The 13,775-nt window shown below is 44.4% G+C and overlaps 1 protein-coding gene across 1 annotated transcript in view; it reads left to right on the top strand.

Annotated features, from left to right (window-relative positions):
* Positions 1-4,127: 4,127 nt before the first annotated feature.
* The window catches only part of LOC118117888 (receptor-type tyrosine-protein phosphatase N2), a 238,940-nt gene continuing 229,292 nt past the window's right edge, over positions 4,128-13,775 (top strand). The window contains exon 1 of the mRNA XM_047342116.1: positions 4,128-4,679. Within this exon, the coding sequence (XP_047198072.1) occupies positions 4,241-4,679 (439 nt within the window). The 5' untranslated portion in view covers positions 4,128-4,240. The remainder of the gene's footprint in view (positions 4,680-13,775) is intronic.

Below are 13,775 nucleotides of genomic sequence, written 5' to 3'. Positions count from 1 at the left end.
CGCGTCTTTGATGGCGGCTGGCTGACATGATGCAGCTGTTGGCGGCGGTCGAGTCATGTAATTCATTTGCAGGAGTCTAAAGGCTGAAACGATTCTTTAACGGCAGAGATGATTCCATCAAAGATTCAGAGGCAAAAGTGCACGTTGACTTTTCTGTTATTTACTGGTCCAACATCGTAATGAGATTTAGCATGGCAAGTCTTGTTGGACCATAAGTTTTTTGAAAAAGGTGTTTGATTCCCCATTCATTCCTGGATTCTCTTTCCAGTTAATGTGCAGTAGCCAAATCATGAACATAATTCACGTAGTCACAACTTTAAATTTTCATTTTCATTCTCCGGTTCTGTTTCTTGAATATCAAATGCGTTAAACTTTTTATTGTGTAGGAATTCCTGAAGCTAGAAATAGATCAGATGTGGTTTCGGACCAGTTCCATAAAGAAATCTATCCGTCCCCACTGTAAAAATGTTTGATATATGGAGAAGTTTAATTTCTTGTTTAACAGTTTTCACTCATTTCTGTTTGTTAGTAGAATTGTAAACCAGTTTCCACCAGACTTGAGCTGCTCTCTCTGTTGTTCCTGAAACTATCTGGAGGGGCTGGGCGACTTTAGAACCCAAATGTCTGTTGTTCTCAGTCCTCTCTGCCTTAGGTTAGGAGTTCCAACATGACTTCTCTTAACCAGTAGACTTTAAAATAGTATTTTTTCTTTCTGCTGCCACAGTCCAGTTTAGTTCTGCTTTGACAAACTCTGTCTCAATATTCAGTGGAGTATAACCACTCTCCTCCTAGGCGTCTCTTTCTTTCTGAAACTTAGTGTTTAGCGGTGATGACTTCCACTTTATGACCCTCAGTCCTGCGTCCTCGGTGCTGGGCCGCGTCCCTGACATCACATCTGGAGCCTGTATTACTTCAGTGCTGTGACATCGTCGCTCACATCCTGCCAAATGCCTCGGGTTCATGTTATTGCTTTGCGGCCATATTTCCTTTAACATTTAGTTCCACGCCACCCCATCTGGTGCTGGCGCTGCTCTCCCTGATCGGTTGCCAGGGAGCCGTGTTTGGAATGCATGTTGAAGCATAAGAAACAGCGCGAATGCCCCATCAGCCCATCAGGCTTGTCCTTTTGTGCACTCGCTGAAATGCAGAGGAAATTTGTGGCTGCAGCATGTGCTGAAGCGCTGCTCTTGCCAAGTCAGTAAACGCAGGAGAATGTCCCGTTTGACTTCTAGTGCACAGACAGTTTTAACAACTTGAGATAAAAATGTAACCCGGAAGAAAGCGACACGAATGGCCGAGCTGCTCGTCGGCGTGTCACTGTTTCAACAGCCGATACAAACAGATTTGCTGAGTCACCGAGACAGAACCTGTCTTTTAACTCGTAAACTTTCCACGTGGAGTTTGCATGTTTTTCTCCGGCTTCCTCCCACCATCAACAGTCGTGCAAATTAGCGTTGGGTTAATTGGAGACTCGGATACTCGTCTGCCCTGCGACACGTCGTCAGCCCGTCTAGGTTGTGCCCGGCCCCTCGCCCGGTGTCAGCTGATTGGCTCCAGCTAACGCCCTCCGACCCTCAAAAGATAAACAGTATAGAAAGGTTTAAAGGTGCAACACAGGAATGAGAATGAATGCAGTTATACCTCTGTAATAAGTGATGGGGACGTCCACACCGCTTCCCTCCTGCTGGGGGTGAAATGCTGCAGATATAATTCTCTGAAGTCGTATTTATTTTCTTATTTGAAACAACCCCTGGATATGTTTTTTGGTAATTAGTGTGTTCTGATGCGGTTTAAAGCTTCCCTGTGTTTCTGTCTGCGGGTTTTGACCTGGCAGGACGGCTTTACCAGCAGGTTCTGTCCAAGAGGAGTTATCCAAGCTGAGGAGGGTCTCAGGCCGCAGCAGGGCGGACCTCTGCAAAAGCGGCATCCAGGTCCAGGCATTCCCCCTGCTTGAATCTTCACTGGTTCTGTTCTGTTGCTCTCCCACCATGGGGTCACGGATCCTGTCTTTTCCATATTGGATTTGAGACAGAGCAGCGGTTCTTCATCTCCCGTCTCTGCTGTGTCGTTAACAGGCAGTAGCTGAGGCGATGGACCCGGTGGACCAGAGGTGAAGCCGGTGGAGTGGAGCTCAGCAGAAAAAGAAAAGCCTGCAGTCGTGCCTTCAGCGTCCTGCGGCCTCTCCCAAGGCGCTGTCCTCTGCAGCCTGGCGGCCCGGCAAGGTGAGGAGGAATTCTGAGGAGCTCACTTTGCATCTGTGGGTCTCTGTGCTGTACATAAAGATGTTTGGGCTATCACAATGTTTCCTCACCACATTCCTGCTCAATCATCTGTGTTAAGCAGTGGATCAGAAGTATGTTTTTTAACAGTTAGCTTCATCTCCTCTTGTTTCCCAGTTTTACACGTGTGAGGGACGAGAGTCGGAGGCGTTTGTTTTTACCCCTGCATCACTGCATGTAGCCACCCTCCGTTCACAGTCACCTGCCTCTGTCTATGAATAAAGTGCACACACATACACATGCAGTACACCGCGCTTGCACGTTCAAACAAGTACCCAGTCATATAAACTCCCACAAAGACTACACACCTTCTGGCAGGGGGCCCGGTGTCATCCTCGCTGTCATCTATACTTGCTTCTCAATCCTAACTGATGACTTTTCCCAGACCGTTGAGCGAGTAATACCGGAGGGTTCCGGGAGTTCACAGCTCATGTGACTCTCATGTGACCCAGTTCTCCGCCTCGACCGCACAGGCCGTTCCCCTGCTGGGGGATTGTACCAAAGACCACGTGGGGCCTGTGGCCGAGGCTCGGGGCTCCAGGTTTGGTGGAAACAAAAAAAGGAACAGGAGGATAAGGGGCTCTGGAGGGTGCGGGGGAAATTAACTGCATATACTGTGCAACCAGAAGGGGCCTCGCACACACCAGTGCGACGACTGTGAGGAAGTTAACCGTTTATGTTGGCATTGTTATGATAATTTTACCGTTACTCCGGCTTGTAGCATCTCTGTGCTCCCAGGTGGGCGTTAATGGAGCCGCCAGTGACAATTTGCTTTTATCGCAGCCGATGGATATGCTAATATGACGGCATAATTGGATTAATAACTTGTTTTTCAAAAATTGGCTTTATTTTCATGTCAACAATTATTTTGTTCAGATGTTGAATGAAAGTCTCATATTAACGCAACGTGTGGGGCCTGCACTGAACTGCTCTCACTGAGCCGAGTGGGAGCAGGAAATTCAGCCACGTTCTGATTTGTTATGTCTCTAAACTTACACACAGTATATCTATTTTCATTCTCTTTATAATACTTTCGTGTAAAGCACAGAAACAGAGTCTCAAACCGCCTTCACGCACATTTGAGATTCATTATTTTGTTTGAAATTTATTTTAAATAATTTATGCGTAAACACCCTAAACACTGTCAGGCATTGTCACTATAAACTGCGACAAACAATAAGACAGAGGTGAAAACATAACAGAAGAAAGATTTCAAGTAAATATGTTTCATTATACGGCTCAGAAACCTTTTTCATATAACTATTTAAATCACATATATTCATTTTATCTACGATTGAAAGTAAGAGTGGTTGCAACATATTCATGACTCACTTGTTTTAAAAGAGTGAAGTTTCTATAGAACTCTATGATATACGTCAGTAAAGTTTTCCAAAGGTTTATGTCTCAGTCTCTGGTTTCAAGTCTTCTTCCAATGCGTCTGAGGTTTATTTAAATTGAATTCTGATAATTTAGAGTCAAACAGACCATAAAGCACGGATGTATTGGGGGTGTATACCACAGTGTGATTGGCAGCTCGTACCGTCAATGGGTGCAGGTTGCAGGTGTAGATGGGGCGGGCAGTGTCCTCCAGCTCTCAGTCTGGCTCCACCCCCATTCCTCCAAATATGAATTTACTTCTGGTTTTTAAAATTTAAGATGGCAGGATAAAATGAAGAGGCTTCGGGAACAACAGCTCAGAAACCAGTTGGTGACCTGGACATCCATAAACTCAGGTTGAAAATATTTTCCTTAATGAAAGTATTTCACGGCTACGCGTGTTTATATTTAGCTTCTGAACATCCTTGTTGTTATATTAGTCAGAAATTAGCAGACAATTATTTCCTATGCGCATACTACTGGGGTCCAATTTTCTGCTCTAGCCTTTACAAACACCTTTTGATTTGAATATCGATCCCAAGTTTATCTCCTTCTCTGGAGCATAGTGATCTTTTTATATCCAAATGGACCAACGTTGCTGTGAATACATGCGCTTGTCTTCCCTCTTTCAGAGTGACCGTTTCCAGTCAGGCATCCCTGCAGACGTTCATCGCCCCAAGGCCCAGACTTCGGCTCAAAACTCCTCTCCCTCCAGCTTCTACTCACTTTCATCTCGCCAACCCCTGGAGAAGCAGAGACCTCTCGTTGACCAGCTCCTAGCCACGCAATCGGAGGGCGACCTTCTCCTGGGCGCCCTGAGGCAGTATCTCTCTGGGCGCCTGTCACTGCACGGTGGTGGGGTGAGCCCAGAGGAGCCCGGGGCCCCCTCGTCTCGCCTGAGGCCCTCCTTCAGCAGCGCAGTAGAAAATCCTGGGCTCAGAAAAGAGACATCGAATTCCAGGCTCGTGAAGATGGGGAGAACTCAAGGGGCTTCAGTCAAGGAGCCGCTCTCGTCTGTGGACGGTACGTGTTTTTAACATCAGAAACTCACCAGTGTGTTTATACTGAGACGTAGAGCTTGGCTGTAGATCAGGCAACACACGTCATTCACTTGCAAGTCGATCTCATCATCCAGCGCTCTCAGACAAACACATCTTTTATCTTTAACTCTGAATGTTGAAAACACGAAGGATTTGATTCACATTCATTTGAATTTCACTCAGGTCACTTTACTTTCAAATACTGTCAACTGTAGTTTGGGTGTTGTGTTCCTGTTATGTCTACATTTGAAGTATTCAACGGAAAATTGGGCTTAAAGCTTACAAGACCTACTGGATGTTGGTAAACTGCTTCACTACAGTCTATTTATTAGCTTTTTTATCATATCCCATCAACTGCTTCCACGGATAAAAAAAATTACTCTTTATTAGATTCAAATTTTTGTTCTGTTTTTGGTCTCTACCATTTCTGAGATATATGATGCATCTGGCTGGTCTCTGATGGGTTTGTCACAGATTTTCTTAAGACTGATCAATATAATTTAAATGCTTTATTAAGGCAATCTTTGGATTTAGAGCTTTTGAATGTTTATTCAAGAAAAACAACATGAGGAGGAGAAGAGCTGAAGCTGGAGCGCAGAAATCCAAGCTTTGTAGTTCATTTGAGAGCAGGTGCAGGGTTTTGAAGAGCATTATGAAATTTGTTGTGAAATCAATAAGTCTCGATCTAAAACTGAAAGACCACGCTCATAAATACAGAGAAGAAGAAAAAACGCATTAGGGTTAGGGTTAACATTATTCTTTATTCAAACTTTCAGTTCGTTCACACATTTCATCAGTAAAGTCTGTTCAGTGACTCTTGTTCAGTGATTTCATGGACACACAATCAGTTTGTTTCACCTCCGTCTCACATGTGGAAAAGAAAAGAACAAATAATCATCTCATTGATGAGGATCAGGATCAATACAGGTTCTAAAACATCACACAACCTGATTTCTATTTTGATTTAGAAAACAACAGCAACATCAGTTCTTTCAAACACACATTCATGTCCAGTGTAATTATAGATTTCTGTCTTTACAAAGTGAGAACTAAATATGTGTGATAAAGGAGGGAAGGTCAGTGTTTGATTGACAGCTGATCTCTGTGCGGAGCAGAAAGCGTCACCACGACGAACTTTGATCAACAAACATGGAGACAGAAGAAGTTAAGATTTAAACACAGAATCTAAATCACTGCTTTTAATGACTCGAGTCTATTTGAGTTTACACAACTCAGCTGTGGATCCCATAACAATAAGAAACCCAAACTCCAGCATAAGGGGCTGGCTGAGTGAATGTGGTCTGGACTCTGTGGAGGAGAGTCATGGTGTCAGAGACTCTGAAGGACAGAACACCTGCACGGTGATCCAGGTACACTCCTACTCTGGAGGGCCGAGGACCTGACACTGAATTCTTTTCCCCTTCGTAAACAAATTCATGACTGTTTCCATTACAAAGTAACATCCAAGATTTATCATTGAATCCAAATCTACATCTTTTTGATTTCCCTGCTCTGCTGATATTCTTGTATGTGACTGCTACACCAATTGCTTCTATCCCCCCCAGCTCCACCTCCCAGTAACAACGTCCCAGTCAGACTCTCTTTACTCAGGACCTGACACCTTTTAGTGAATCTGTTTGGGTGATCAGGATAAGACTGATCTTTACTCATACGTTTACTTTTCTGTTTCCTCAGATAATAACAGCTGTCTGTGTGTGTTTGGATCCAGTGTGATTTCCTGTGAATATCTTAAAAGTCAGCTCTGTTCACTGAAAAACTAGTTGTGGCAGTAAAACATCCACTTGAGACACAATCTGTAAAATCTCTGTCCCTGTCTCACTCAGGAGTTCCTGCCAGTGACCTCTGACCTGGGACACAGCTGCTGTCACGTCCTCAAAGTACCTCAGAGGACGGATCACAGTGCTGGATAGTGTGTAGATTCACTGAGTGGTGACAGTTGAGGGGGTAGTTGTGTAGAATCTGGTTGTGATCCTCTGTGTCTTTGAGGAGCTGCTTCAGTTCATGGTCTTTCCTCTTCCAGCTCAGTGATCTCCTGCTCCAGTCTCTCCTGAAGCTCTCTGAGCTAGAGCTCACTTCAGTTTCCTGCTGGGATCTGATCTGCTGCTTCACATCAGAGCTTCTTTTCTCAGCAGACGGATCAGCTCAGTTGAAAGATCTTCTCACTGTCCTTCACTGCTTTATCAGCAGAGCCATTGGCGGCCTCTCCTCCTCCTGTTAAACAGCTTCACATCTTTCTCATGGCTCCTGGACTCTCTTCTGGATTGTTTGTCTCCTCGGCCCGAGCTCTCTCTGCCTCTCAGTCCTTTCTGCTGCAGCTGACACTGTGTCGTGGTCTTTATGTTCATCCTCAGAGCAGAGATAACAGATACACTGCTGATCAGTGCGGCAGAACATCTTCATCACCTCATCGTGACAAGAGCAGATGTTCAGAAGTTCAGTAGTCACCGGATCCTCCAGCTGAACTCCTCTCTGCGCCATTTCATTCCTCAGTGACAATGACCAATGACCAATGACCAATGAGTTTCACTGTGTTAGTTTGAGCTCCGGTCTGTGTCTCTGCAGTGAATGAGGTCTGTCAGCTCTGACACTTCAGCCTTGTTGGTTCCACCCATCCTTTAAATGTAGATGTGATGGGAAGAGAATGAGGAAATATATGGACAGAATAGAACTGGGTGTGGCGAAGACAGAGGAAACTATCAAGCTTTTTGCAGATACCAGTAAGAGGGAGCAGCACTTTACAAATAGAACTGGGTGTGTGCGAGACGGGGCTTATCCAGGCTTTTTGCAGATTCCAGTAAGAGGAGCAGCACTTTACAAAAAAGAATTGGTAAAACAACTCTGGGTTTGTTGATGACTTTGTTTTTCTCAATTTCAGTTACATTTGAAAACATAGACAAACTGTGTCATATTAGAGAAGAGCCTGCTCCAAATGCCTGATTTTTGTTTTTTAATCTCTCTTTCATTCCTTGGAAAATAGTTTTAAAATGTTAAACCGTTTAGAAGTCATACAAAAAATAATCTTGATCAACGTAACAAACCAAACCAACAACCAGGACAAAAATAATCTAATTCTTTCTGCATCATTTCACCTCTCAGTGATAATGACTGTCACAAGGTCACGCACTGTGTTAGAAGTGTAACCATGAGCTCCTGTCAGCTCGGGCACATCTCCACATGTTGGTTCATCTCTCCCGAGGTTGTGATGTGAGAGGGAAGAGGGCGAGAAACAAATGGAGGAAAAACAGGCTGGGTGTGTTTCAAAGTATGAAGAAGGTGGAGGTTATCAAGCTTTTCCACATTCCGGTAAGAGGAGCAGCACTTTACGATGAAACCTGGATTCAAACTTTGATTTGATTTGAGTTGTATAATACATGTTGACACCTTTCGGTTTGTTGATGACTTTGTTCTACATTTTAGTTACATTTTACTTTTTATTTGTTAAAACATTGATAAAGTAGAATGGTCCTCAGTGAAACCCCTCTCATCTGGAGCTATGCATTCCCTGGGAAAGAATTGTTCAAAATATCGAACTGTTGAAAAATCCTGGATCTCTGCCCCTTGAACCAACAAATCAACAAACAAACAAACAAGCCAAACAAACCAACTAATCAACCAACTAACCAATAAGCCAACAAAACAAACCAACTGACTGACCGACGAAGTAAAATAACATCCTTTAACTTCCATGATAGAGAGGGTTAAAACTAAACTTTAATTCAACTATTAAAACTGCAGTATCGTATTTTCCTCACATATTTAGCAAAGAGTCCTTTCTGGGTGATATGTGACAACTGATCAATTTCAGGAACATTTAAATGTTTAAACTACGCTTAAATGTCCCTAACTAATAGCCAAAATTGCTAAAGTAATGAACAACATGGCAAAGTCGCCCTGGCTTATTTAGGGACTTGGAAGTTCATAGTTGTTGCCCAGCTTCACAGTGTTTTTGCGGCCTTTAGTAGAAGAATGTCACTTGCTTCAAGCGGGTTACACAGTAGTTCCTCTCTGCCCGACTCAGTGCTGACTAAGAAATAGGCCACGGTAACCGCTCCCCATCTCCTCCCCTCCTGTGAAAGGACAGCCCGATCCCCACATTACTGGCATCAGTGTCCACTATGAAAGCTTTTGGGCATCGCGGGGTAGGCTGTTTCAGGGCTTCAGTGAGGTTACCTTGGAGTCGGGTGAAGGCTGTCCACAGGCGTCACTCCAGTTAGAATGGAGCGTCCCTTTTCTGTTAGGTGGAGTGGGCTGGCGATGATGAGCTGTTTCAGGTGGCGCGGACAGAGCAAGCTGTGATTGATGTTGAAGCAGGTTGTGGTTGTGGGGCTGATGGTGGCCAGAGGAGTACAGGAACTTCGGTGCCTGCTGTGCAGTGGCTGCTTGAGGGTTGGTAGTTGATGGTCTCTTGACAGGTTCTTCCTCTTACTTGACCAGACTGGAGTGCCAGTCTCTTTGCGAGGGTTATGGTTTTCCCTGACAAGTCAGCCGAGCTCTCCAAGCGAGTACTTAAGCAGGTCAAGGCCGACGATGCACGGGTCTTGGATTTTGGCAAGCTAGAGCTCACTCTTCCCGGCTCCTGGTCTCCAGCGAACTACAACAGTTGAGCCGGACTTGACCAGACCTCCTAAGGCTCTTCCTCTTCAGTAGCACTGATGGCTGCCCCCTGACCTGTAGTCTGGGAGGAGGGGCTCTCTGCTGGGTAGACTGTGGAGAGCACCCCTTCTGCTCATTCAGCATGAAGAGGCCTCGCCAAGAGAAAGAGCAGGGGCATGGGGCGGACATGCTGGCCAGCTCCTCTTGGGCAGTGGCATCAAATTAGAGAGTAACCATGATGGGTGGCATACTACTGCACATCTGCGCGCTTGCCCAGGCCCTCTCCAACCTGACGGTGGGAGGCTGGCCAGTTGCTCTCTGCTCTGATTTCGGTGAGGGCCACCGCCCTGTCGCCTCTGCAGTACTGTGGTGGAGCCATGGAGGTCCTGCTGTTCTGCTGGGAGGTCAAGCAGCACTTGTAATGCCTTTCCTTCAGTGCCAGGGCCAAGTGTGTGGCAGCCTCTTTGTTGTCCCAGCAGCTGTGCGATGCTGCTAGTTGAACCTGGGAGAGAATGCAGTTCTAGCGGTTTCAACCCACGTTATGCCAGAGCAGCTTTGCTGGTGACTTGAAGTGATTTCTTTCTCCATCCCACTTCCGACACACCAATGTTGCGAGTGCGTGTGAGAATGTAAAGGCTGCACAGAACTCTCTTTAGAAGCTCTTGACTTGCGTCCCATTCACCTTACGACAGCGAGTTGAATTGTTTATTATAACATTAACATTCTCATATGAACAGTGACTCGACCCCATCACAGACACTACATTTCACAGTCATGGTGGTTGCACAAGTGAACTTAAATAAACACATTACCACCCGAGCCTTTGCAACATGCTGTCCAATCAGAGCGACGGCTCACCGAATGCTACAATACATTAAAACACATGTATGAAAGAGTAAAAGTATGAAAACACTACAGGTGACAGAAATGTAATCGTGATCAGCATAGACTGTTTGTAAAGATGGACGACATGACCGCTCTGAGAGTGAGTCAAAGCGTCTCGCTAGCCCCCTGGTGGCTGTAGCTTTATAGGTCATGAACCCTGCCTCCTCGGGTTGAGTGGATGGGACATGGACCAATCTAATTTACAAGATGGTTCCTGTCATTTTAAGAGTTTCATTAAGTTTGGTTTTTAGTCGTTGTTGATGCTGTTAAAAAACGTGGGACCGTCTTGACCTCTCAAGATAGCGCGTTCTTATCTGGGATGTTTGGCTTCGTTTCTGGAGGGAGGGATGAAGAAGTGGAGACGATCGGAACACCTTATTTCACCTTTTGGGAGCCATCGTAGCAAATCCCATCTCTATATACAGTCGCTGGTTCAAACCCAGAACCTTCTTGATAATTGCCACCGCTTTGTGCGAAACAGAAGAGGGAATCTCACCCAGACTTTGTCCCCCACACTACTCTCGCTGTAGTGAAAGTGTCCAGAGCCCCAGTTACTTCCCACTGGGTGAGGTCAGCTGACGGTCAGACACAGCTCGCAGAGGAACAAGCTCATCGTGGTGGTTCACGGCTGCAGTGCGAGCTAACGACACTAGAGGGTTTACGCCAACACATTTTACTGGTGAGTTTATGCGTTAAGTTGTGTTCTTTATTTTGTCACCTCAGAAGTCTGATAGCCTTCTGATCAGGGGGTCAGATCCTCAGTACGTCACTCTACCTGCTTCCGACAAACGGAGTCGGGCAGGAGAAAACTCACACGTTCAAGAAAACCCTCAACCCTGTTTATGATCAGGCGTGGGTTCTCTGCACTTACGCACACTGTGTTGTTGATTTAAGTCGCGATCATTGGTCATTATCTTCCTCCGTGTGTGTGTCGTGTGTGTGTTCAGGTTTGAGTTCAGCGTCTCCCTCGTGGAGCTCACAGGCCGGACCCTGGGCGTCGCTGTGAAGAAGGCTGTGAGGAGAGTCTGCTCTCCAAGCACAAAGGCCTTCTGGGAAAGGTACTGGCAGCCGTTATCTTCGTCTCTTTCCCATTCAGTTACTCTCAACTGTCTTTGGCAAAATGGAGTCCACTGTCACTGTTACTCAGTTTAAAACTGCAAATGATCTTCTGTTGTTTTCCGTCCAGGTTCTGGTGGACTTGATAACAGCGACATCACAAAGGGTTGGACACAATGGTTCGTTGCTTTACGGCTTTGTAAAGCGATATGGATCGTGTGCTTTAATAATCGAATGTTGAAGGCTCAGTCAGGTTGCTTTTTAAAAACATTTTTTAAGCAGTTTATCTTCTTCTATCTGACTTTGTGATACTTTGAGAAGAGGGGCGATGTTTCCACGAGCTTCTCGAATCGCGTCTTTGAGTTCACACACAGCGATTGGCGACTGCTGATCAAACACAGATTTGGCTCGATCTGGGGCTTTTATTTTGAGGCGGAATTTCTCGTGTAGGGGGGCAGGCACGAGTGTGGCTGCCGGTGACAGTGAAGAGGAAGCGAGGCGGTGGCTGTTGAGTGGCACGGCACCGTGAGGCATTAGTTGAGGCTGTCTCAGGTTGGGACCCAGAACCACAAGCGTCTTATTTGGATGTGGCCCCTGCACTGGCCCGGGCGCTGACACACGCACACAACTTGTTTTTCCATTGAAATTAAAACGCGCTCCTCTTTCTCCTGCAGGTATGAGCTGAGCGAGAGCTGACACCAAGCGAGGGCCTCAGCAGCTATATAGGCGTCGCAACAAGTCTTCGACAACATATCGCCACACTTCGCTTTACATCCCTTGCCATGTTGTTTTCATCACTTGTAACTGTTAAAAAAACAAAAGGAACAGAAAAGCAGCTTTACGATTTATTTAATCACTTCAGTCGCAAGGCAAGCGTCCCCTTTAAGAGTGCGTGAGAGTGGCTGAGCATATATGCAACAAGTGAAAACTATATGACACAATATACAGAAGTAGAACAATCTATTTTTTTAGTGAGGAATATCGATGATGCTGAGGTTTGTAAATAATGTAAATGATGCTGGATGAAAGCAGATGATGTAGAGAAGATGTCGAGGTCGGACTTGGCCAAATGATTGTTTGTAATTTTATCTGTTGATTATTGCTTAGTATTATTTTCTTTTTTAATTGCTCAATATTCAAGATGAGGAGTTTCTGAGGCAGAGCGGGCGTGTGCAGGGGAAGGCGTCCGCAAAGGGGGCGAGGAAGTATTTTATTTTGGTAACACAACTGTCTCGCTGGCTTTATTCCCTTTAATATGTGTATTAACCATGTGATGAGAGGCACTGAATACACAAATATCGTGTTAAATATGGTACAGTATTTTAGTTTATTTAGCTAAAATAACACAGACTTTTTCTCTAGTTAATATACCTGCTGTTACTGAAATAAGGCGTTATCTGATTGTTTTTTAAAGTATTTTGTTTGTGTGTCTGTGTATGTGTTTTTATCTGGTGAGGATCATCGTGTTCACTTTATCAGCAATTTTGGAACATTTCCTGAATTCATTTAGGATGAAAACATCAGAGTTCATCAGATAATTTCATCTCTCAAATTCATTAAATTCATGTTTTTCTAAATATAAAATTCAAAGATCTTGAAATGATGAAATATCCGTTTTAAGGAATACGGTGACATTTGTTTTCACCAAAGTCAAATGCGAGGTTAGGTTGTGCTTTTGTTTTGAGGAACAAAATCTGCCTGCCGTCACCTTTTTTAGATTTATCAATTATTACATTATATATATCGTTATATTGTTTGCATGTATGGAAGAATCAAAAATCCACCAACTGATGTTTTTACCTCATCCCTGTCTCCGTGTAACATGCTAAGCTAAGCTAACCCTGGAGTTTGGTTTTTTTAAATGAAAACATGTATTACTCAACATATTGAACTTCGCTGTGTATCATTCCTGTATCACGTTGGACTTTATTTAAAATGAAAGTGAAAACAGCGTTTGTGTTAAAAATAAGCGTAAAAGCAGCAGAGTGGTGGCAGGAGATACGGACGCAAAGTCGTTGTGCTGATTTCACCTTGTCTGTTGTTGTGGCTTTTATTTGATAATTAACACTTTGCACAGACGCTGAGGCAGGAAAGGATTCACCAGACATCTTTACATCATTGAAGTATCTGGAAGATGCTTTTATCACAAACGTTTTTATTTCCCACTTCCTGTTGTCAGAGGTTGACGTCATGATCGTATTCACATTTTGTTTATGTCAGCTTGTCGGTCTTAACTCTTCATCGAGTATTTTCCAACACTTTGTTGTGTCGCGTTTGTGCTGTAGCCGCACAAAATGTTGTGCGTCTGAAGCAAAACCACACAGCAGTGATGAAAACGACATTCTCTGTTTTCCTGTTTTGTTTTAGCTTTGTGTTTTGCTTCTAGTTTTTCACATTTTTGTTTAGTTTCGGTTGGTTTTGTTTTTTCTTTTTATTCACATCGAAGTTTGTCTTGTACACTTGGGTGAAACATTGATCTGATTTATATACATTGACTTAAGCGATTTTGGTTGTGAATGAGTTT

This window comes from Hippoglossus stenolepis, chromosome 11, assembly GCF_022539355.2.
Source record: "Hippoglossus stenolepis isolate QCI-W04-F060 chromosome 11, HSTE1.2, whole genome shotgun sequence".
Lineage (NCBI taxonomy): Eukaryota > Metazoa > Chordata > Actinopteri > Pleuronectiformes > Pleuronectidae > Hippoglossus > Hippoglossus stenolepis.
The sequence above is the reverse complement of the archived record's forward strand: the minus strand, read 5'-3'. Positions and strand labels throughout refer to the sequence as shown.